The sequence below is a fragment of the Dermacentor variabilis genome, chromosome 8, assembly GCF_050947875.1.
Source record: "Dermacentor variabilis isolate Ectoservices chromosome 8, ASM5094787v1, whole genome shotgun sequence".
In the NCBI taxonomy this organism is placed as follows: Eukaryota; Metazoa; Arthropoda; class Arachnida; order Ixodida; family Ixodidae; genus Dermacentor; species Dermacentor variabilis.
Genome location: NC_134575.1, coordinates 25,829,608 through 25,853,965, shown reverse-complemented (window position 1 = coordinate 25,853,965; position 24,358 = coordinate 25,829,608). Strand labels below are relative to the sequence as shown.

At 45.7% G+C, this 24,358-nt stretch overlaps 1 protein-coding gene across 6 annotated transcripts in view; it reads right to left on the bottom strand.

The window, feature by feature from the left end:
• Positions 1-2,024: 2,024 nt before the first annotated feature.
• The window catches only part of LOC142589859 (uncharacterized), a 93,498-nt gene continuing 71,164 nt past the window's right edge, over positions 2,025-24,358 (bottom strand). For 5 of the 6 annotated variants that reach the window (XM_075701497.1, XM_075701495.1, XM_075701496.1 and 2 more), the window contains 9 exons: positions 23,543-23,658; positions 19,206-19,316; positions 18,250-18,360; positions 16,302-16,406; positions 13,758-13,856; positions 12,405-12,507; positions 9,435-9,544; positions 3,199-3,304; positions 2,026-2,044 (listed from right to left, as the gene is read on the bottom strand). In XM_075701497.1, the coding sequence (XP_075557612.1) occupies positions 12,420-12,507; positions 13,758-13,856; positions 16,302-16,406; positions 18,250-18,360; positions 19,206-19,316; positions 23,543-23,658 (630 nt within the window). In that variant the 3' untranslated portion in view covers positions 2,026-2,044; positions 3,199-3,304; positions 9,435-9,544; positions 12,405-12,419. Of the gene's footprint in view, positions 2,045-3,198; positions 3,305-7,197; positions 7,309-9,434; positions 9,545-12,404; positions 12,508-13,757; positions 13,857-16,301; positions 16,412-18,249; positions 18,361-19,205; positions 19,317-23,542; positions 23,659-24,358 lie in introns of all 6 variants that reach the window. The other variant, XM_075701499.1, reaches the window with a different exon arrangement.

Genomic DNA, 24,358 nt, shown 5'->3' with positions numbered 1-24,358 from the left:
CCATATATGTATGACGTACACCCGTGAGCAAAAGTATACGGCCCACAGCGTCACAAAAAAAAAAAAGCACACAATTCTTCGTGATTTAACACGCATGAACGGAAACTGACGAGTGCAGTAGAAAATTCGTAATGCCAAATTTGGCCTGCAGCCTTTCATTTCAAGCTGCATTCACAGACATAGGGGGAAATGAGTTTTATCGCGCAATCCTTGGTCCGTATACTTTTGCTCACGGGTGTACATCCGTACCTAGCCTCACTCACGCCATCCTTGGCCAATGGGCATGTTGGGAATGTACAGCCCGAACCAAGGGGTATGTGATAATGGGCATGTGTCACTAGATGTATGTACCTCAACAGACAATGTGGTCACTGGATGTACGCAACCGGGCATGTAACCGAATAGGCAATTGCCCTATCCGGTAAGACCAACCGGGCGTGTAACTTCAGGTATGTGAACAATCTCGACCGATTCTCAAGAATAGGTATGCGCAAACGGGTAAGTACCCGACTAGACAAGCAGAACTATCAGGAATAAGCGAAAAAGGGAACAAGAGAAATCGAATAAACCAGCTACAGAGAGGTTAGAAATTCGCCATCATCGAAGGCAGCCTATCGTGGGGACCCGAGTGTGGAGAGCGAGGAAGGCGGATCCACGGAGATTACGACGTCGGTAACGTAAAATTGAAGTCGCCTCCCCAGAAGCGAACAATGCGGCAATGCAATGCCTCGCTGCATTGTTTAAAGGCTAACATCATTAACGTCGATGTTCTTCGTGTGTGCGTTGTTCCGAAGCTTAACTTCAGATGAATGACCTATTAAATGCCTCAAAGAGCCGTCCCAACAGGCAAGCAATGCTCCCTTTAAAATCATGGGGCTTTACCGAAGCTTTACTTAAAGATGAATGACCTACTTAAATACCTCAAAGTGCCGAATTCTGTAAATGGAGCGAAAAATACCTACTATCGAATGGAACATGAAATCACAATTAATTGCCATAGACCGTGACATGGAAGGAAGGTTTGACTTTCTGAGCGACCCACCATTTTTATAGTACATTATGTTCAACGTGAATTGAATGAAAGTTATCACATTTCTCCACCAATTTCTTCTTGTATTGTGCACAGTAGATGATATGACACAATCGAGCGCTATTGTAGAAATATTCGGATTGCCGTATAGACTGTTTTCAATGAGAATTCTGTATCAATATATATATATATATATATATATATATATATATATATATATATATATATATATATATATATATATATATATATATAGAGAGAGAGAGAGAGAGAGAGAGAGAGAGAGAGAGATTTGTTGCTCCGAAGCAGGCTAAAAATAAATTCAGATCGAAAGGCCTCGTTTGCCGGTTTTTGGCTTCAGGGAAACAAAGATCTTGAATGGTGTCGTGCTCATGCACGTGATCAGGAAGTGCACTGTGCTGGAAATATCAGATTTCAGGTTCATAAATTTTGTAATGTATACCTTTTTTTAGACGTGAGGTAGTCTCGCTGTCCATTTTCGCTTCTTCAACTCGGAGTTCTGTTTACCTTTTCTTTTTTATTCGCAGATGCTTCGTGGTCGCACATGCAAAGATTCATGGCGGTTCAAATCAACTTGCACTGACAGCGCCAAACTGATTTTACGCCGAGCTTCATAAAATAGAGGCGCTAATTTTTGTCCAAAAGCTGTATATAAGGTTATATAATTCGGGCAGCCGGTGAACTAAAGGCATCACCTCTTGAATTAGTAATAAAGAAATGTTTGGAGATGGTAAACACACATGACGCACAGTGACCATGTCAGCGATGCTGAAGCCAGATTTATTGCTGATAACGCATTCGTATTGTTCGAAGCCTTAACGTTATTGCTGCACACTTGGTCGATAATGAAAAAAATGAATATAGCAAGATAAAACGATGTTCCATGCAAAACGTACCACAGGTAAAAGAAGCAGCAGCCATGACCGCTTCGCTGACGAGCACATGACGTCGTCGCACGTGACTGATTGCCGTTTCCGTTTCCGCCAAAGCAGCCTGCACCACAGAGGGAACGTTAAGCGGCTCGTAGAAGACGCGGAGAAGCCTCACGCCAAAGGCAGAATACGGAGATATTTTGACAGCTTGTACATCATCTTACATATAAGTGGGCAGCTAGGACGTTGATGGCGAAGGTGAAAGAATTCAGCAGATTTCGCTGAAAGATTAATGAAATTTACGAACTGTAGCCGGTGAGACCGCAAGAGATATCTACTTGTAACGAATTCTGAGGATCGGACAGGCTTTGAGATATGTGCCGTGAAAGTTTCCGTAAATATGCACTATTGTTCCGCTCTTCATTGGGCTTTTATGCTTTGAAGTACAAAAGTGCCTACAAAGTGCCCATGCATTCAGCCAATACATGGATGGATACGCCTTGAGAACTCATCAGCTGCGATTCGTAAATTATATTCTGTGCGATAAAATAATTCAAAAGGTCATTAATGACATTTTAGTTAGTATGATGTGCAGTTTATTTCCTTGTGCAGGTGATGTCCGCCTCTTTGGGATACACCTGCATGAGTAGAATTATGCTATCTTCCACACGTGATTTGTAAAAATTCTGTATGGTCTAAAAAAAGTCTCAGTCTCACCCGAAAGTCGAAGAATTTAGTAGACGGCTAAATGAGGCAAGGATAGTAGCTTTATCGGCAGTGTGAACTTCGCTTACAAACTAAATCAACAAGCATGGTGTCACGCGCGCAAAAGCAAAGGAACACCTCATTCGATGATCGCGGAAACACTCAAACCGTGGCAGTAGCAACGCGCGAACATGCATCCTCTCACTTCAACGCGAACAAATCGTCGTGAACAAGCGCATACAAAGATTTGCCCCTAGGCTCTGCACTCATCACAGTTCGCTTTCGAGATAGGGCACGCGGCCGCCGGAGTAGAACGCCTCCCCCCCCCCCCTCTCCGCCGCCGTTGCCTTTCGCGCGACGCAAGACGGCACGCTTCCTCCGCGCTGTTCCCTGTTGCGCACCCGAGAGTGAGACGCCATCACCGGCTCACCCTCGCACGCTTTCACTCGCACATACAGCATATACGGCGTGCAGCGATGATGTTAACTTCCGACCCCGATGGCGACGCGGACGGCAGAAACGAGCCTGCAGTGCCCGTATAATTGAAGAACAAACGTCCAGTATGTTCACCAGAGAAGCCGGCGACGGCACACTCCTGTGACGCAAGCCAGATGGCGCTGCACGCAACTGGTCGTCACAGCGATTGCAGTAAGCCCGCTTCGCACTGAAGCGCCACCTGCAAAAACAATAAACGTTGAAGAATTAGCTGCTTGTTTAAAGTAACGAGGCGGTTGTCACGAGTACAAGGGTTAAACTTGACTTTGTACAGCATGGTATAATTAAGTGTGTAAACAGAACGTAACGCAAGAACATTAAGGAACACAGGAACCACTTTCTGGATGTTGAGCTTGAGAGTTTACGAACAGTGATCTGTAACGTACGGCCAGATGGTATCGAGCCGATTTAAAATGTATCGCGTCGCACAAAGGCCACGTCTGTAACAGGGCCACTAGGAAAGGCACACTCCCGATATGGCGGGATTACACTGGTTGAAAGGCTGTGCTCAACGTAGCATACACTAATCAGATGCGTCATCGGGGATGCTGCGACAACCGGCAGCCTTCTCTGACGGGCAAATATGACCGCGCATCTGCAGAACCACGCAAGCGAATGCCACAGAGGATTAATCACGTCGGCTTTCACTGACGTGAAGAAACTCTGTAATGCTGAGCTCATTGAGGTGTGCGGCTTGTGCATGGGTATAGGAAAAAAGCAAGGTTTAATGCGAAATATACCGTCTGGCGCTAGCAGGCTCGACGCACTAGAGTGTTTTTCCGTTCAACAGCATTGAAAATATGCGCAGCGCAGTCATTTGTATAACATCTGTCACTATACTGTCATCGAAAGGCGTCATTTTCTTTCAGCAATTGTGTTTCACTGAAAACAAACGACACGAACAAAAATGTCGCTGCTGATGTTTTTTCGACCTTGATATTGTCGCGAGTTTGCCACTTTATGTGTGTACTTGGTCCAATGCCCCTCTTACTCAATGCCACATGTAAGGCCTTGTAAGGTGTTTTACAAATGTGTACGCATCAAGGAATTCGCCCACCCCTAATGATATTCCAGTTCGATCAAAGTGAATATGGAACAAAACAAACACCTGGGTTTATTGATTCGGGTTTCTATGCAATAAAAGATTGAAGAATGGTTCCTGGAAAGGTTTATTATCTTGCCCATTTGCTTTTTACTATTGTTAAAATACGATTACTACGCGCATTCTGCAATGTATAGTTTTTACACTGAGGCAGGCAGCTGCCCATTTTCACTGCTTCAACTTTTTGTGGTCGCACACTCATAATTTCATCGAGTTTTGAATTAGTATGTATTGAACAGATAACAGATTGGTGCTAATGTCAAGATTGCTGCGAAGCACCGTAACACTATTTCGCTGAGAGTTAGCGGCCCTCAACATTTCATTTCGCACGTGCTTATTGCTACGTAAACGAGGGAATAAACACTGAACATTATTTACAAGGTATATTTAAGAAAACTGCAACGCTGGCTAATTCAGCTGACAGCTGGAGATCAAGGAACAGTTAGTCTTCTTCGTTGGGGTTCCCTCGCGCATCGTCCAAAAGAAACACGCAATACGCATGCAGCAATATCTTATAATGGTGCTTTCCGCAGCAACAGCCTGTATGCATCCGGCGCAAAGATCGAGATAGGCCAGACTGCCGTTTATGCCTGTGAGCATACACCTGATCGTGCGACCGTTTAAGGCTTATGAATCGAGAGAAATCATTTAGGCGCATGTTATTGACGCAGTCCGTGAACACTGTCAGAAAGAGATACATTACTATATGCTGACTTTTCTGATGCCGTCAATCATTTTGCTGCGAGAATGCCTCACCGTATGTTAGACGGTAGCGCCCTGCTACGTGCCACAATAGTCCGGTCACAAAAGACGACTATACAACACGCCCAGAACACTGACGGTGCGCGAGCTGTGGAATCGGCGGAATCAGGCTTATACGCCTGATTGAGCGGGTTTGGTTAAATGTAATTTGCGCACTCCAGGCACCAGCGTCTGTCCGGTTTTTCTTCACCTACAAGACCAACTATTTATTATTTTTGCAGTCTAATGATGTAGTCAGGTGACGCAATGACGGGGGTACCTAGAGATCAATGGAAGAAGAATCGTTCGTCCTGCAGTGGACATGAAATACGCAGATGATGCCAACAGATCCCCGACGTTATGCAGCGCTGGTTTGGCAGCGGTGGTTTGGAAGCATGGAAGCCTAATTCTAGTGTCACTCACTTCCTGGCTGCCTTTGTGGCAGCAAGCTTGCTTCCAGGCACCTGGCACTGGAACTGGAAACCAGCAGGTGCAAATGACAGCTGTGTCGAGTCATTCCACGGAGGCTGCACTGGATGCTTGAAAGCAGCACGTGCAGACTTGCAGTTTGCATGCCGGTCATCACAGGTGCCCACTGATGACGCATTGTTGCTGAACTACACAGAGATCAAGGATGTGCTTAGAGTTGGCTTCTCAGCGACTGTAGCCTCAGTACCGGCTATATTCAGCGACCACCTAAGAAATTCGATACAAGCTCTGCCCATGCCTCTTGCGATAGCTTAGTGACTATGGCACAGCCCTGCTAAGCTCGATGTGTGAAACACATACTAAAAGAAGCGCAAAGCTCTGTAAGATGGTCAGGCCTGGCATTTTTCGCAACACATAGTAATGTGCTTTGCTACTGTTCAAAATCTGCCGAAGCCTTTGCAAACGCACACAGCATAACTCGCACGGCTTCTAACTAAAGACACCATTTTTCCCTTTCGTAAAACGTCGCAGTTTCGCCAGAAAGGGGAAGCATCGATGGCGATAGCAAATTAGCAGACAGTCACACTAAGTAAGGCTACAACTTTTATCGACCGCGTCGACTTGCAAACGTTCACTTGCTAACTACATTAACAAGCGTGGGGTCAGCGCGCGCAGCAAACATGAACGCATCACACTCGACGACCGCGAACGCTCGCTGTCGAAACGCCGGCGTGCGGAAGCGCGGCAGCAGCAGCGAGCGAAGTGACCTTCGTGCTGTCTATCGTCTAAACGGAAAACTGAGCGCCGAGAACACAGGACGCACAAATGTGCGACTCGTCGACGCACCTACACTCGGTCCCCAGTGCAGATCGCTCTCTCTCTCAGTCTCTCTCTCTCTCTCGAGAGAGAACGTTTATTGTAGTAGAGGTTGAGATAAGGCTGCGCGACCGTGCGCAGCCGCCACATACGCAGCCGCAGCCGTAGTAGAACGCTGGCTCCATCCCCCTTCCTCGCCTCCCCCAGGCGCCTCGTAACGTGGGTGCTCCGCTCTCATCCCTCTCGCGCTGGCGAGATTGAGCCGCCGATCATAGGCTCCCCTCGCATGCTTTTCACTCGCACATGCAGCGCAGGGCGCACGGCGACGTGGTTATCACCCCTTATGCTTTACAGCGAACATCACGGCGACGTCAACGGCGACGGCAGAAATGCGCCTGGAGTGTCCATAGAACCGCGGCTTGGCTCAATTGGTTAGAGCATCGCACGCGTAATGCGAAGACGCGGGATCGTTCCCCCGCCTGCGGAAAGTTTTTTTCATCCATTTTCATTGCCATTAATTTATCGTTTCTTTAATTCACTTGGTAAGTACGAGTAATTTGCTCTATGTTTACCTTGGTGTCTCTGTTTGTTGGCTTCTGATATATGACTACCTAGATTACCTGGCGCATAAAAGTTCTCACCAAACGACTTTTCCCACATCGCGCGGATCCTCCCTGCTAGCTCCGTCGCTAAGCGTCCGTCTTATTGCTTCAAGACCATCATGACCGCGCACAATTTGTGGGGTTCAATGCCACAGCTGGCCGCTGCCATTAACGCAGAGGGCCTAAGTGCCAGAAGGCTTATCAAAGTGAGAAATAGTGCAATATATCCGTCCTGACCTTGCCAGTGAACCGAAATCATATGTTCCAGTTTTATATTCAAAGTATTTTTGTAAAGCAGGAAAGAGCTTCACATACGTGATCAACATGCATGGTTCACACGAGTCACGCGGTGAATACCTACATAGAACTTTTCTATGTTCTTACAGTGTGCATAAAAAATGGCGATACGTCCGCAGACAGGAATGACGAAGGCATTGGGTCTTGGCCTACAGCAGTCGGCCGGTTGCGGCTCTTTTCCGTCTAGATGGCTGGTTCCTGTTAAGAGGTGAAGTGTTTTCAAAGGAAGGTTTAGAATACGTTGTAGGGACGGTACAATAGTACTTCTTGAGACTGAATTGAAAAACATTAAAATTTTCCGATCCTGGCATTCAGAGGGTTGGAAAGTTTGTCATTACACTGTACATGGTAAAGCAAGCTTTGTTAACAGCAGAAACCCAGGGGTCTTCGAAACACACGCGACCATGCAATATCATATGATAAAGGCGGTACTGCGGTCCTATTACCATCTGTGTACGCTTTCGGGGCCAAGCCAGAAAGGAATTTTATCTGTGGAGATGATAAACCGAAGAAAAAAAAACTATCGAGCTAGAAAGGCCTGGGTAGGGGGTGCCTCGTGGTGCCACTATTGTATCACGTTTGTGACAATGCAACATTCAGGCTTTACCTGGCGAAAAGACGCAGGTGCTGGATATTAGCACGAAAGAAAAATATTTGCTGGGAAATTCTACGTCTGATCACAATTTAATTGCGATTGATTGTGGCTCTGTAGGGAAACTTTGGCTTTCTCAGGGACACGTCATGCTATAGTACCTTATGTGCAATGTTGATTAGATGACAGTTATCAAGAGTTTGGCTTCCATTTCGTGTTAACTTGTGCGCAGTGGACGGGGTGATAGACACATTCTGGAAGTTATAAAGTTATTCTGATTATTGAATACAGGCTGATCGGAAACCGAATCGAATGCAACCTTGTTTGATGTCTTGAAGATATTTAAAATATTCGGACACCCTTAATCCGATTCAAATGTGCTCAATATAACACAGAACGAAACGAACACCTTTTTCGTTTTCTAAATGTAGGTGGCGCTATGAAAATTATAGCGATACTTCTCTCACTGCTTGCGTACGCAAAAAAAAATACTTCTACATATACACGATAGGAAAATACACATATGGGTTATGCAGTTGGACGTAAAGTTAGGTACTTTTTAAGGTTACAAAGTATGACGTAATTCTGAGGATTTAATGATCTGCGTAGTAACCGTTGCAAATCCAGAGCAACCAGACTACGAAACGAGCTGAGTGATACTTTTGTGACCTCTCCACTAAGGCACCGATATACGGGTCGTCTTTTTTTTTTTCTGCACCAAATTTTATAAGGATTGGCTATGGCAGATAGCCCAATTCTATCCCCTGATGTAAATTACTCGATGAGGCCGTCATTACTACTACAAGAAAAAAAAATTCAGCTGAGTAACTACCGCAATTACGATAATCAACGTTTCGATTAGTTAGTTTACGTCACATATTTGAATCTACGAATTACAGCCGCTGAATCCGCACGGCCTATCCCCTTGGAACGAATAATCTGGACAGCACCAGTTCATAGATATTGTTTTTAATTTAAAGTGTCCGTCGATATTCCGTCGAAATGCATTGGTGTTCCAGTTACTTTTGGGCTTCAATGCATAACACAGCGCTTTCTTAAAAAAGTAAATGGAACGCCAACGCATAAAACTTTCTGGGAAGAGCCCATGTATTTCATGAATACATGGACGAGTGGATCGCCTTGCGAACTCACAGCTGCGATTTTTAATTCCATTATGTGCCATAATGTAATTACTTAAAAAGGTCATACATTTTTAATGAGGAGTCTGAGTGATGCACCTGAATGTCCAGAATTATGCTATTTGCGACAAGTGATTTGTAGTGGTCCGAAGTCGCCGTTTGTCCAGAAAGGCGAAGCATCGATTGCGATTTTCTAACTAAATGGCGAACAACGCATTTCACTCGACGATGGCGGAAACTCGCTGTTAAAACGGTGGATTGAGGAAGCCAGCAGCAGCAGCGAGCGAATGAACCTACGTTATCAGTTCGGGTTCAGTCGCCGCATGAATTCAGGTTGGAGTACCGTACTTGAAGAGCGCTACAAAAGAGGAACATGTACGACGGAGAAGGCGCTTAGAGTTCGAGTTCGGTTGAACACCCTGGCCTGTAACTGACGTGTAGCATGCCGTCAGCTGTTCACGCGATGTCTCTTCTACTGAAAATCTACTGCAAACAACTTATGTGCACCAATCTCACCTGACCATAAAAAATACGCTTGTGCACAGTTCTCACCAACGCTATTCATCAACGGGTTCCCATCGAAGCTCTCTCACCAAACGGCGGGCTCCGCAGTGATCCAAGCACTTTTGCTCAACGTCGAATCGATTACGTCATAGAACCCTGGCCACACACGGTCCGCGGAGTTGGATGCCACGGTAGACCGCTGCGATTAAAGCAGGGGGCGTAAGCGTGAACGTACTCGTCAGGGCGAGTTAAAGAAAAAAAGCGATGACAGAAGCATGAAGTTTCCAACTCAATTTGCTACAGGGAAACTTGGCGCGGCGCTAGTTCACATAGGATGGGAATGAACGATTAGTAGATGAATTAATCCCCATATTTGTGCTCGTGGCTTCGAAAGTTAGTGTTTTCCTATTTACTTCGCTTCGCCCGCCTGTATCGGTCTAAATTTAGAAGCAGTCGTATATATTCAAATGTACAGCGCACATGCAAAGTATACCAGATTGTACACCTTTAACGCTATATATATCGTTGAAAAAGGACAAGATGCGCAATTACAACGTCGTCTTGAGCCAAAAATTCGAAGTTTAGGCAAAATCCGTCTACTAACCCATCAAACCCACGCTGGCTGAACTGCCATGCTAGCGCCTCCCTCAAACGCGCCAGAATTCCCTGTTGTATTCTTTTTCTACGAAACATGTTTGCTGGCAACATTAAATACAAAAAAAGGACGCATTGGACACACTCGTCAGTCGCCTTTACCTGATGAACCACACTGCAATCCCGGTCAGATAGGAATCGTACTAAAGCTTATGTTAGGCTTATGCTGAGGGTGCTCAACAAGTTCGCACACTCGTGCACTTAGGCATTCCTTGGGAGCTTCATCCATTTTGCAGTATGTATGACGTACGTCCTTATCTAACATCTTTCACGTCAATTTTGGCCAGTGCGGACGTGTGCAGATGAACAGCTTGATAATACACAACTCGGGACATGGGGTATGTGGAAATGAGCAAGTGTGACTGGGTATAATTATTTATTGGTACCTCAAATACCCCATTTGGGGTTTGACATGAGGGATGGGCATATTTAGGTCATATTTACAATGAATGCCTTGAGCGATGAATGACTACGACATCAATGATTATATGCCTACAGACATAACGGCTGTTCGATTTGCGCAACTGGACATAAACCCGGAGAGGCACCTTGGGCTGTCGGGTAAGCCCAACTGGCCATGTAACTTGGTACGTGAGCATTCTGGACCCATTATCGAGAATAGGTTACGTGCCAATGGGTAGGCACCCGACTAGACAAGCAGAATTATCGGTAATACGTGAAGAAACGGGCAAGGGAGAGTCGAATAAGTCAGCTACAGCCGTGAGAAATGTCGATATCAAAGGCAATCGATTTTGGGGAAGAAACAACAAGTGAACCGGAGGGGACACGAGTGTGGAGAGAGCAAGGAACGCGGAGCTACCTGAGGAGATGACGTCGGTAACGTAAAATGATACCTCGCCTCCATAGAAGCGAACAATATGTCAGTATAGTGCGTCGCTACATTGTTTGAATGCTAATATCATTAACGTCGACATTCTTCATGTGTGCGTTGTTCCGAAACTTCAGATGAATGACCTAATAACCTTCAAGATGCCGTCCCAACATGAATGCACTGCTTAAGGCTCTTTTTTGCAATAGTGGATGCTTGTGGCGCATTTGAATCGAAAGTTCTAATACTCCCCAAGCAAACATTGCACTTATTTCGTTAGTGTACGTTACAGCTGTTAGTTTACCTATAGAAACTCGCTACTAAGTGCGTGCATCTAGTTATAGTTGATAACGTTCATTCTGTATACGCAATCTCATTTATACGAAAATAAAAACACCCATTTCCAACCGGTTTTTAACGTCGGTATTGGCTTTCGCAGTTCTAACTTTAGAAAGGGCCCGATCCCTTAACATGGATGTCGTGCTAGACCGTGCTGCGATTGAAACATAAAACGAGATTGTCTCAACATTAACAACAATTGTGTCGACCAACAATTAACAGTGCGGCACTCGTCCGTGTCGGACGATAATCACGGCATGTTGACATTGCCGTGGGCCTCGTAAACTGATCCGAACTGTCGCGGACAAATGACACTTTCTGCCAGTTAGCGAAAGAAACGTCGAGGACTCGCGGACTCCCCGATAGAAAAGTTATTAGGACGGACATCTACGGACATCTACAGTTCGAACACGTTCCCGCACTTTCATCCCTTGAACAAGCGATGAGAATCGCATCGACAAACAGAGTTGACACTCCACTTTCTTGAGAATAGAACAGCCCCGCGACGAACGCGATAAGGTTCACGTCACAGCAGCGCCCATATGTAAAGCGAAAGATTCTTTCAGCCGTGGACCTCTTGAATGCGAAGGCATTCACCGCTACCGTGTCGCAAACCTCGCTTACACCATTGAATGCGCCCTTATGAAAAGAAAGATTCAGAGAGCTTAGACGACCTTGGTATTCGTCGCCGCTATGACGTAAACCTCGTGAAGGCCTTGACTTGGCCGCTGAGTGACGAAACATTCACAGCCTGCATGACTAGTCAAAGAACAACGGCTTTTTCTAGCGACAAGTCTCGTCACATGGACGACTTTTACTATGGCGACACGCTTAACACTGCCCCGCCATGCGATCAGCGAAGGTGCACCATTATTCAAAATTTCGAATGCATTGACTGACCAAGTCGAACCTCTACTGCTCAGGGCCTCTCAGTGCATAGGACTCGAGAAATTCCGTTTCTCAGCAACCACTTCGCCACATGTAATGAAGTGAAAAATAAGTTAAAAATAAGGGATTTTCAGGCGAGTCTAGGCAAGCTGATTTTTTTTTACTTACGGCATCAATGATTTTATTTAATTAGTAAAAGTTACATATTTGAAAGAGCTCAATCAACATAAGTTTAGAGCTCCAAGCAATTGTTTCAGAATCTTACGAACATTTGGGAATACTATGCCCTCAACCAGAATGCCACTTTCTAACATCACTAGGATTGAAGTGAGTGCCAGAAGGTTCTCACCGTGTTCACAGAAGGTTATGCATCTTTCGCAGGGATGCAAGGCGCTGTTTCTTGACTGACGTCAGTCGACCGGCGAGGACTCTCCGAGTATCGACCCTTTCCCCTGAAAAGAGCGGAATGTTTTTAGAAGAACCTCTATAGCTGTGGGCCTCTTAGTACATAGGAATAGAGAAATTGCGTTTCTCGGCAACCACTCCGTCAAATATAATAAGGTTATTAATTAAAAAAGAAGTTATCTTCAAGCGACTCTAGGCAAGCTGGTTTTTTATTTACACCATCAATGTTTCTTTAATTATTAAAGTTGTAAAGTTGAAAGGTAACTCAATCTACACAATAAGTCTAGAGCTCCAGCTCAGCAGTAACAATTTAATGAATTCTGTAAACTGCGCCTAATACGCACAACTAAAGCGAGTCATGTCGATGCAATATACATCGCTCTGAAGTATAGCAGTAATATGCGAGTAGCACGTTTGTAGACGCCCCGTGAATGCATTCAAAACTCCAATTGTTTTGGAATCTTACGAAGATTTGGGAATACCATGCCCTCAGCCAGAATACCACTTTCTAACATCGCTAGGATGTGACTCTCTCCCAAATGCTAACTTCCCAGCAGTTGTCACATAAAAGAGGGAATTCGTGGCTGGCTCCGAGTTAAAGCATTCATTAAGGTTTAATAATAATTTCACACAGCTTTTCACTGTACCCATCGTTGCCTATCTTTTCAAAGATGAGTGCCAGAGGGTTCTCACGATGTTCATAGAAGGTTATGCATCTGTTCACAGGGATGCAAGGCGCCGTTTCTTGGCTGACGTCAATCGACCGGCGAGGGCTCTCCGAGTATCGTCCATTACCATGTAAAGAGCGGTAATGTTTTTTAGAAGGTTCACAACTGGATGCAGGGGGGCATGATTTATTGATGTTTGAGGTTTAATGGCGTAAGGGCCAGGAATGTCCAATGAGCGCCATGCAGGGGGCACGAAGAGTACCTTTTATGCAATTAGCATTCTTTGGGAACTTCAGCTGGATTGAAGCATTTCTGCAAGTCTCATAAACTAGGCACTAATTTTTTCGTTCGAAGGCAGTTAACTTTGATAACTCGGACAGCTGGCGACCATAGGCAGCATATTTTGAGTTAGTAATAAAAAAAGTTTGGAAATGGACGTACACTGCGATCCGTGCCAATGATGCTCAAGCCAGATTTATTGCCGATAATGCCGATAACTATTTCGTATTTTTCGAAGCCCTAGTGATCTTGTTACACATTCACTCTCGGTACGCAAAGATACTGTCTCACACGGTCGAATGAAACATGAATGTAACATGGTAGTAAACGACGCTCCATGCAACACATACCGCTGGTAACATAGAAGCAGCAGCCATGACCGCTTCGCTGACGAGCACATGACGGCGTCGCACATGATTGATCGCCGTTTCGGTTTCTGCCAAAGCAGCCTGCACCACAGAGGCAACATTGAGCGGCTCGTAGAAGACATCGAGAAGTTAAACGCCGAGTCAAAATTACGGCGATATTTGGACAGCTTGCACTGACCCTTTTCGCGAAGCAGTTTACTCTAGAGAAACGAGATGGCGCTTACGGCGGTGCGCCGCACGTTGCCTCTGCGAAAGCGCACGAATGCGAAACCACTATTTCTTCTGCCCTGCTTCTGTGCGATCGACTATCGGAAATGCAACTGGGTCTTCGCTAAACCCCAGTGCTCCATTCACGGTGGAATGAAGACGTGCGCAGTAGTTGGTTGAGAAGATTGTGACCGGTATATTAAGGAATGGAATGAACCTGTCTTCAAGTTCACGGACCGCTGCTACATAAAAACTGCCTGCGTAGCCCGCTATTTCGCAATGAACGTCTTCCCTCCACGATAAAAAAGATCACTCATTCACTAGCGTTGTAGCGCAAACCTCGAAGGAATCTGGCGCTACTTCGCTTAACGCACTGGAGTGTTTTGCCGTTAACGCGCATTGAAACTCCGAAACGTCTGCGCGAGTGAGTACCGATCGTTACACGGCGATAGAGGGCGTAGCAACGCCTCTTGCCATGTAGTAAGTTTCTCGCACATTATCTACACACCCACCCAAACCCGCAAGCGAAATCACGCCCACTATATCGCCAACGCATGCAAGATTATGTGAACGGGCGCATACTTGAATGAATGCGCCGAAACATGGGTGACGGCTACTATACACCGACAGCACACTAATGTTCGAAGCAGAACGTTTCGCAACGGTTAACGAAGTAAGCGAGTGACTATAGGACAATATGTATGTGCTGCATCCTATTACAACGTACAGAGGATCTACACGTTACAAGCCTTGCGCTCAGAAAGAACGGATCTGTCGCGACTGAGCACACCCGCGAACGATGTACACTTTACTATACTTTACCATTGAGTCAGAAACGTGACAAGCCGCTGCTCAAAGAACGAAGAGCTAAACACACTGACACTAATTCAATTCATAAGCGGAAAGTTGGGGTAGCTTCGAATACATTTTTAGCCTCGCTTTTATTACGAACACCAATTACGCTGCTCGCGCAGTTTGAACAGTTTGTACAAACCGCTTACATGTCTTTTGAAGCTGTAGCCGAAGCTTCGCGTGTCGTCCGCGAGTCACCATCTGCGATATCCGCCGAAACATGGGGTCACAGAGGCTACGGAGGGAGCTGACGCAAGCAATGGACGCGTCACCACGTGATCAAACATGGCAGCGCCCACAAGACCGCCGTGAAAAAGGTCAGCAGCATCGTGCATATATAAGTGGAAAACTCGGACGCTGATGACGAAAATGAAAGAACACAGGAGAAACCTTTTGAAAGACTGATGAAAAATAAAGACTGATGAAATTTGCGAATTGCAGCCGGTGAGCTTGCAAGTCTTATCTTCTTCTGGCGAATGCTGAGGAACACACGGGTTTTGATGTATGTGCCTTGAAAGTTTCGGTAAATTCGCCCTATTGTACCGCTATTCAATGTGGCCTTGTGTTGATGAAGCACAATATGGAGAGAGCCCATGTGTTTCGTGAATAGATGGATGGACAATGTGACCGGCATATTAAGGAATGGAATGAATCTGTCTAAGTTCACGGACCGCTGCTACATAAAAACTGCCTGTGCAGCCCGCTATTTCGCAATGAAGGTCTTCTCTCGACGATAAAAAAGTCACTCATCCACTAGCATATGCTACAACTAGAATTACGTTATCTTCCACTGGTGATTTGTAAAAGTTCTGTATGGTCTAAAAAAATGTGACTTTCGCCCGACACGCGAAGCATCGATTGCGATAAAAAATTAGTAGACAGCTATACGAACTAAGGATAGTAGTTTATCTCTCGTATAAAGATGTAAACATTCGCTTGCTAACTAAATGAACAAGCATGGCATCGCGCGCGCGAAAGCAAACGAGCAAGTCTCACTCGGTATGAGGAAACGCGGCAGCAGCAGCGAGCGAATTGACCATGCAGTCCTTCGCTTTCACGCCAACGAACTGTCTAGAACACAGCGCCCACGAAGCATTGAGCCCTCTGAGCATCTAGTGATCGCACTTCGTTTTCAAGATAGGGCGCGCGGTCAAGCCATACGAGGGGCCGCTGGAGTAGAATGCCCCTCGCCGTCCTTACCCTCGCCCCAGTGCCTTTCGTGCGACGGAAGGCGACGCGCTTCCTCCCCGCTTTCCTCCGTCGCGCACGCGAGATGGAGCCGGCATCGCCGGCTCAGCGTCGTACGCTTTCACTAGCGCATGCAACATACAGCGTGCAGCGATGATGTTAGCACCCTTCGACTTTATAGATAACATCACGGCGACGGCGACGCAAACTGCGACGACGAGGGCATAAATGCGACTGGAGTGTCCATATAGTTGAATAACAAACGTCCGGTATGCTCACCAGAGAAGGCGGCGATGCCATTCTTCGGTGTCGCCGGCCAGACCGCGCTGCACGCAACTGGTCGTCACAGCGCTTGCAGCAAGCCCGCTTCCACTGACGCGCCGCCTGCGCTAACAATACAACGTTGAAGTTATTTGCGTGTTCACAGCAATGAGACGAGTTTCAGGAGCACATGGGGTAAATTTGGTGACCTTGTACAACATCGTATAATTCAGTGTGCAAACGGACTATAGCCGAAGAACATGAAGCAACACAGGCGCAGTTACTGTAAGATTAATGTTGAGCTTCAGAGTTTACGAACAGTGACCTGTGACGTACGGCTAGATGATACTAGTATGGAGCCGATTTAAAGTGTATCGAATGGTGCCAAATCGAGATATACGACAGGCCCACCAGTGAAGGCACACTTTCGATATGGCGAGGATACACTCTAGCTTAAAGAATGATTTTGCCTCTGTGCTCAACATAGCATGCACTAATCACGTGCGTCATCAACGATGCAGAGACAATCGGCAGCTTTCTTTGACGGGCAAATATGACCGCGTATCCGCAGAAACAAGCAACAGAATTCCACAGATAATCAAGCACTTCCCCCTTCACTACCGCACAGAATGCGCGGAAAGACGGTAACGCTGAGCCCATTGAGTTATGCAGTGTGTAAGGAATTCTGCAAGGTGTAAGGTGAAGCATATAGCACGCAATTCTGGCGCTACTTCGCTTACCGCACTGGAGTGCTTTGCCGTTAAGCCGCATTGAAAATATGCGCAGCGCAGTTATTCGTATAACATATCACCGAATGGTCACCATACTGTCACCGAAAGGACATCTTGTCATTTTTCGTCGCGATTGTGTTGCGCTGTTAAAAATGAACACCAGAAATGTCGCATGCCGTTGTTTTTTCGACCTTGATATTGTCGCGAGTTTGACGCTTTTGATCTGTGTACTTGGTTTATGTTCCCGCTACCCAATGTCCCATGTAGGGGCCTTTTAACGTATGTTAGAAGTGGAATAAACTAAATACGCACGAAGGAATTCGTCGACCCCTTATGATCTGCGAGCTTGCTCAAAATGAATACGTAACAAAGAACTTGGGTCTTTTGATTTTGCTTCAACGAAACAAAATATCAATGAATGGTTTCTGGAAACGTTTATTATCCCGCAAATTCGCTTATTACTGTTCCTAAAATTCGCTTATTACGCACACACTGCAATTCTTACAGCTGAGGCAGGCAGCTGTCCATTTTCACTGCTTCAACTCTTTGCGGTATGACACTCAATTTAATCTCCTAAATTATTTTAAGTTCCAAGGTTGCGCTAGTATTAGGATCGCTACGAAGGAGACACGACTTCACTGCTCCCCGGCTTCACTTAATAAACATTGAACAAAGGTGCGGTAACAAAGTTTAGCTGAGAGTACAGAGGCCCTTAACATTTCATTGCGCACATGCATATCGCTACACGAACGAGGGAATAAACACTGAACGTTGTTTACAAGGTATATTTAGCAAAAAACTGCAGCGCTGGCTAGTTCAGCCGATAGCTGGAGACCATGGGAGCAGTTCGTTGTTTTCGTTTGGGTTCCCTCGCGCATCGTCCAAAACAAACACGCAAGATTCATGTAGCAGTATTGTATAATGGTGCTTTCCGCAGCGACAGTATGTATGCGTCTGGCGCGAAGATCGAGAAAGGTCACAGACAGCCGTTTATTATTTATTTATTTAATTATTTATTTAGTGCCGATGCGCCGATAGCGCCCGTAGGGCTGCTATGGCAATAAATTATGCGGAGAAACCATATAGAGAAGATGCGAGCGGCCACGCCGATAATTCCGAAGGCAACGTTAGTTCTTACACTCGCCACGTAAGAATACTGTCTCGCGCAGTCGAGAACTGTTTGGAAAATGACAGTCGCGAGGTAACAAGTGGACGACGCTGCATGCAACACATACCTTTCCTGGTGACACAGAGCCATGGCTGGGCAGCTGTCCGGCAGATGATGATGTCGCACGCAACTGATTGCCATAGCGGTTGCACTATAGTGCCGCCTCCGTCGAAGCGGTCTGTACAAACGAGGCAACGTTGATGTGAGCGGTTAGCACTCAGTATTGAGAATTTTATTGGCAGGGGCATCACAGGGATGTGTGGGCAGTACACACAACATCGTGCCGTTAAGTGTGAGACTAGGGTGTTGCTAAATAAGATCAAAGACAGCAACGATATCTGAAAGATTGTGGCAAATCAGCTCAGGATAAGTCCGCCCGAAGGTGAAAGTTTCACGAGAAAGATTGTTCACCGAACTGTAGCACGAAATCGCATTAAAAGAATGTCGTCCTCTTTTCAGGTCGCATTGGCTTTCCTTTGTAGCTTGAGGCCTTATTGGGTTTACTTTGTAGCTTCGCGCTACAGTTAGGTGGATAAGTTTTTTTTTTTGCTTCATGAGCCGTTTCATGAAGCATATATATAAAAAAATGCCACTGTGTAACCCATGCCAGTGTGTCTAAGATTCATACCATACGTTCTAGCCGTATACTGTACGTGTAAGAGTACTTCAAAGGTGTAGAGAAAGGAGGGGCAGAAGATAACAGAACGAATCTTCTAAAACACGGAAACGTAATTTACCGATCCAGCAATTTAGAAACGGATTAGAGTTACGGATTTAGAAACTTCGTGCTCCACAACGACACCAGACTGAAACCTTTTTCCCTCAAAGGCGTGATATTTGCATTCCTCTCGATTCAGTGATTGTCTCATAAAAGCATTTACGTTTTACAAGTATCTCAAGGGAGAAGCCAGGTTTAGCCACGAGCCAAAGCTTCGTGTGAAGGTTTTTGTGTTAATTGCGCAGAGCGTTCTAGTGCACACACCGTTGCGTGTATTGGAAGAACGAGAACCAGACGGTTCTTACCGTGTCCATAAAAAATGGCGATACGTCCGCAGACAGAAATGACGAAGGCACTTGGTCCTGGCCCAAAGTAGTCGACCGCTTGAGGTTCTTTTCCGTCCATGTGCCTGGTCCCTGTCAAAAGCACAAGTGTTTTGAAAGGATGGTTTAGAATACGATGTAGCGATGTTACAATAGTACTTCTTGAGACCGAATCGAATACGAATCGAATAGAGGTATTAGCAAATCGAATCTCGATTACCTTTCGAATAGTTTGCGGGTATAGTCCTCTAAAGATTATTACGATTTTCCCATCCTGGTATTCCCAACGTTGGAAAGTGTCACCACGCTGCGCATTATAGGGCAAGCTTTGTTAAAAGCAGCTTTCTTAAACATCGGAGCTGCTCCAAGTCGAGTTTTCGCCATCCGTTGTCCGGTGTGATGCAGTGGGGCAGGGGGCAGACCGCGTGCCGTGGGAGGGGGAGGAAAGGGGTATAGGAGCAGGTGTTTTGCCGGCGCGTGCCCTTTCGCCCCGTGGATTCCGCTCGCACGAGAGCGGCAGCGGGAGCTCGAACGTAGAGCGACATCACTGACGTGGCGCAAATCCCGAGCTCCGGGAGTGAGAAGCGCAAGCCAAGCGCCGGTGGAGGCAGGCCATCGCCTCCCACTTTCAAGAGAAGGCAACCTAAGCCAAGCGCCAGCAGAGGCAAGCTAACCCCCCCCCCCCAAGTTCCAGAGTAGGAGGCCGAGCAGAGACGTTTCAAGAGAGAGTTCCTCGACCGTGAGTGCGGCCGCAGCTGCAAGATGTGGGATAGTCTGATTAGATCGTAAGCTCACGTAACTGAAGAGTGTGCGCTATCCGGAACCGACACTCGCATCTAGGAAAATGACAAGGACTTCGAGAAAGCGACCACCAGCTTCGTTATTTTGACAGCTTTCATTGCGTGGAACTGGCTTTTTTTTTGCGAGCTCGGGATGCCTTTAAACACACGCGGCCGTGAAATATCATTAAGGCAGTACTATGGTACTACCTTCGCGGCCAAAGCAAAAATGCATTTTGTCTGTGGAGATGATAAAGCGAAGAAAAAAACTGCAGAGTTCTGGGTAGGTGGTTTCACTAGTCTATCAAATGTGCGGCAATGAAACATTCGGGTTTTATCGGGCGAAGAGAGGCTGGTACTGAATTTTATCGCTAAAATAATAGTTGCTGGTAAATTCCAAGTCAAATCAAAATTTCATTGCGATTGTGGTTTTGACGGAATATTGCGGCTTTCTCAGGTATGCGTCATGCTATAGTACCTTATGTGCAATGTTGATTAGATGAGGGTTATCCATGTTTATTTGCATTAGATGTTATCTTGTTCGCAGTGGACGGCGTGATCGATTCTGATTCTGATTCTGATGATTCTGGTTCTTAAATACAAACTATTAGATTGGGGGATCGACTCTAAGACGTTCGATGTCTTAATTTAGATTTAGAATATTCGCACAACCCTCCCGAGATTCATATGTGCTGAACGTATTACAGTACCAAACCAACACTTTTTCTCGTTTTTGGCTTGAAGGAAACAAAGGGTTCCCTGTGGTGCCAAAAATCAGACCTTAAGTTAGTTTATTACGCGCATTCGGCAATGTATACATTTTTACACGTGAGGCCCAATCGGCTGTCTATTCTCGCTTGAACTCTCTGGTCTGGCTTTATATCTTCCCCGGACCCTTTGACCTCGCACATCCGTAAGTTCATCGCTTTCGAAATGCGCCGTCCTGACCGGATAGCTCCGCGATTTTCCTTCAAGCTTCCTGAAGTAGGCGCAATTTTTTTTTCTGGAATGTAACTCGTAGCTCGCAGATCTAGTGACCGAAAGGCTGCCACGTAACTGTCACGTTCGTAAAAAAAGCAGTTTGGAATTGGTAAATAGTCAGTACGCAAACTACCACTCCACTGATGACAAAGCCAAGTTTTTGCCAATGTAAGCATCAACATGATTCGAAGCCCTAAACTTAGTGTATACATTGTCGACATGCTGGATACTGTGTTACCGGGTCGAGAACGCTGGGAGAAATCAAGTGTCGCGAGGTAACAAACGAACGACGCTCCATGCAAGAAATGTGCCACTGGTGACAGTGGGGAAGCAGCAGCGATGACCGCTTCTGTGACGAGCACGTGACGGCGTTGAACGCGACTGATCACCACAGCAGACGCACCGTCTACGCAAACAGTCAAACCTTCAAGTGAGCCGCTTGTTGACAGTAGTAGTTGGAAAGCTGCACAGTTTTATCTGCCGGTCGGGTGAACTGCTCGACAGCGCACGTTGTCACAAAGCATTTTCCGCACTCAAATGAAATTTTTGCTTTGTAATTTGAGCCCTTCTTATGTACAGTCTCTAAACAATCAATGCAAAATAAGTTCCAAAACACTCGCATTCGCAAAATGTCCATGAAATATGTGATCGTTTAAGAATGATGAATCGTACGTACTTTGCGATTGCCTAACTCTATCCGGTAATTGGAGTTCCAGGCCATGAACCCGAGGGAGACCTATATTTAAACGTATTTATGTGCTTGCTAATGGTGACGTATAGCAGAGACAGCAGCGAAAACTGCTTCGCTGACGAGCACGTAACGGCGTCCCACGCAATACATCGCAACAGCGGGTGTCTGCCCCAGTCGAGTATTGATGAAAATTGGCAGAAACATTTAACACGTCCCTAGGATATGAAATTTTCATAGTGATACCTTGAGAACATAAGGTAGAATTTCTTTTGCATTTTCTAGAGGGCCTGACGAGTTTCAAAAGTACAATTTAATGCTTGTTGAGTATTGACTGCATACCTAAATGTGTACTGATCCAACGTCTTGTGGATTTTCGTTTTTTGTTACCTTCGCATCATGAGCACTTTTGAGGTGAACGAACAGGCACATCATGTATTCATAAAACGCAAGATAAAAAAGCCAGGCAGTCACGACTTGCCCTATAGCTCAAGGGACATGACAAAAAAGGTCAGTCAAAATGGACCAAACTGTAAAAAAAAAAAAAAAAAAGCTGGCTCCAAACGTTGACCAGTAAGGCAAAAAAAAAAACGTTTTCAGGAAACGACTCTCAGTTTCACTATCTTTTCAGTTCTCTAAAAGGCAATAGATTTGTAGTCCAGTCCGTTTTGTGATCTGAGGCTTCTTGGACACGTGGTCTTTCGCGTGCCTTCGTTACCCCCCCCCCCGCCCTTTTTTGTATGGCATGCTGTATTGCGGCTCTACAAAGAGCATGGCGCCCAGGTTTCAATCAAATTGAGGTCCAGAACTGTGTGGGCATGAATATAGTTCCATTGTTGTACCTGACGACTGCTTCATTGACAGCAGTCTTCAATCAGTCAACCATTGTTTTCTTTGGTAGAATCGACCATGTTGCCCAATGGAGGTTCTCGTCAGCCTTCCTAGTCGTCTTCCGTTGGAAATGCCTGTGAAGCTTAGGGTCAGTGAGCCAACCATAAATAGGCAGCAATTCAGCTGCTAAGTGCTTTCGAGCTCTTTATGTGATGCCTAACTTCTGCAGCCATGTGTCTGTGCCAGCCCAAGGGGCCTGGTGAACAGAGCTGATAAGGTTCTCTCTATGAAGGGGTAAAGTGATAGATACAATTACAAGATATCGTGAGAATATGATAAAAGAACCCGCGCGCGATGTGCTGGGTCGAGGGCCCGAGGTGCCGATCCGCGAAATGCCTATCCGTGAAGATTTATCCTCACCACACCCGACCAAGCTCTGCGTCATGATATAAGCTTGCGGTTACAGTCTAGGTCATTTTCTTGGAGATAACTATAATGTGCTAACAGGTCCTGTGTTCAGCAAATGAACAAAATTACGTTATTGCGCCTATTTAGTCCATTAAACCGTCTTCTATTGTAAGAATAGGTATATCTCCTAGTCAGGCAGATGAGCAATCAATACGTTTTTGTTCTAGCGGCTTCTGGACACTTGTTTATTAAGCACGCCCTTTAAAGCTTTCGTACAATGTGTGCAGACTAATTCATGTTCGATCACGGCTGCAATGGCAGCGAGGCATGTAATCCGACGAAAGGTAACAAGGATGAATATGTTCGCTCAAGTATACGGTCGCTCTCGTTCTGTCATCAAGCAGGAAGTGATTATCTCAGAGTGGGGAACCATTTCTGTGAACTCTAGCATCGTGCTTGAAGGAGCCATTTTGCCATCAACGCCACCGTTATTCACAAGTTCTAACATGGGGCCAAAATTTCACAATTTGCGACATTTTCAGCCGTCTATCGCCACTCAAACGTTAGGAGAAATGACCACACTCCTGCCATCCGACATATGTATATATATATATATACAAACACGTTCTCACCAATAATGCTGGCCTGATAGCTTTCGGCTCCTTTGCTCAGCGTCGACTCGGCTTCTTCTGAGGAAGCAGCAGAAGTGGATGTAGCAGTAGGCGCGGATGCGATGAATGCAGACGACCTTTAAAAAGACAGCTTAATTCGTCGCCAAGTCCGGTTTTCGCTGTTCAAGTACATTAAAAACGCAGACATGCATTTGTGATACAACCACTTGAGTGATTTGAATTAAATATGTTGAAATCTGTAGAGAAAGCGGAATTTCAGAGTAACCAACAAGCAAAATTTTGAATTGAGGCGTGAAATATTTAAAAAAAAGATATTGTCCGAAAACCCGAGTTTTAAGACAAACAGAAGCATGAAGTTTCCAATTTACTTACACAAATATCTAGATATATAATGTGCGTCGCTGGCAGCATCCCAAGCGGAAACATTTGCTGCATGTTTTTCTGCCCATGTGAAAATGGTACAAGACTTGCGATGGTTCTGCGAAGAGTCTACTAGAAGACTACTCGTGTATGTAGAGCGGTGTACAAAATTTTCCCAACTCTAAATGCTATACCAGGTGTAGCTTAGACAATTCTCATATCGTTTTTCATTGCCTAAGTACCGAAGTCGTAGGCTTGACAAAATAATGGGATCATCTGCCGTGCAAATATAGCCAGGTATATTTTTCCCCCACTAGCATCAATACGAGGCAAACCCTTTGCCGAGTCTGACACACAGGGCTTCAAGCAGGCGCAAGACAAAATTTCGATTCCGCGTCAGCATGTAAGAGGTAGTGTCGTGTACTTCAAATATACCTTCCAAGTTGACGGAAAACT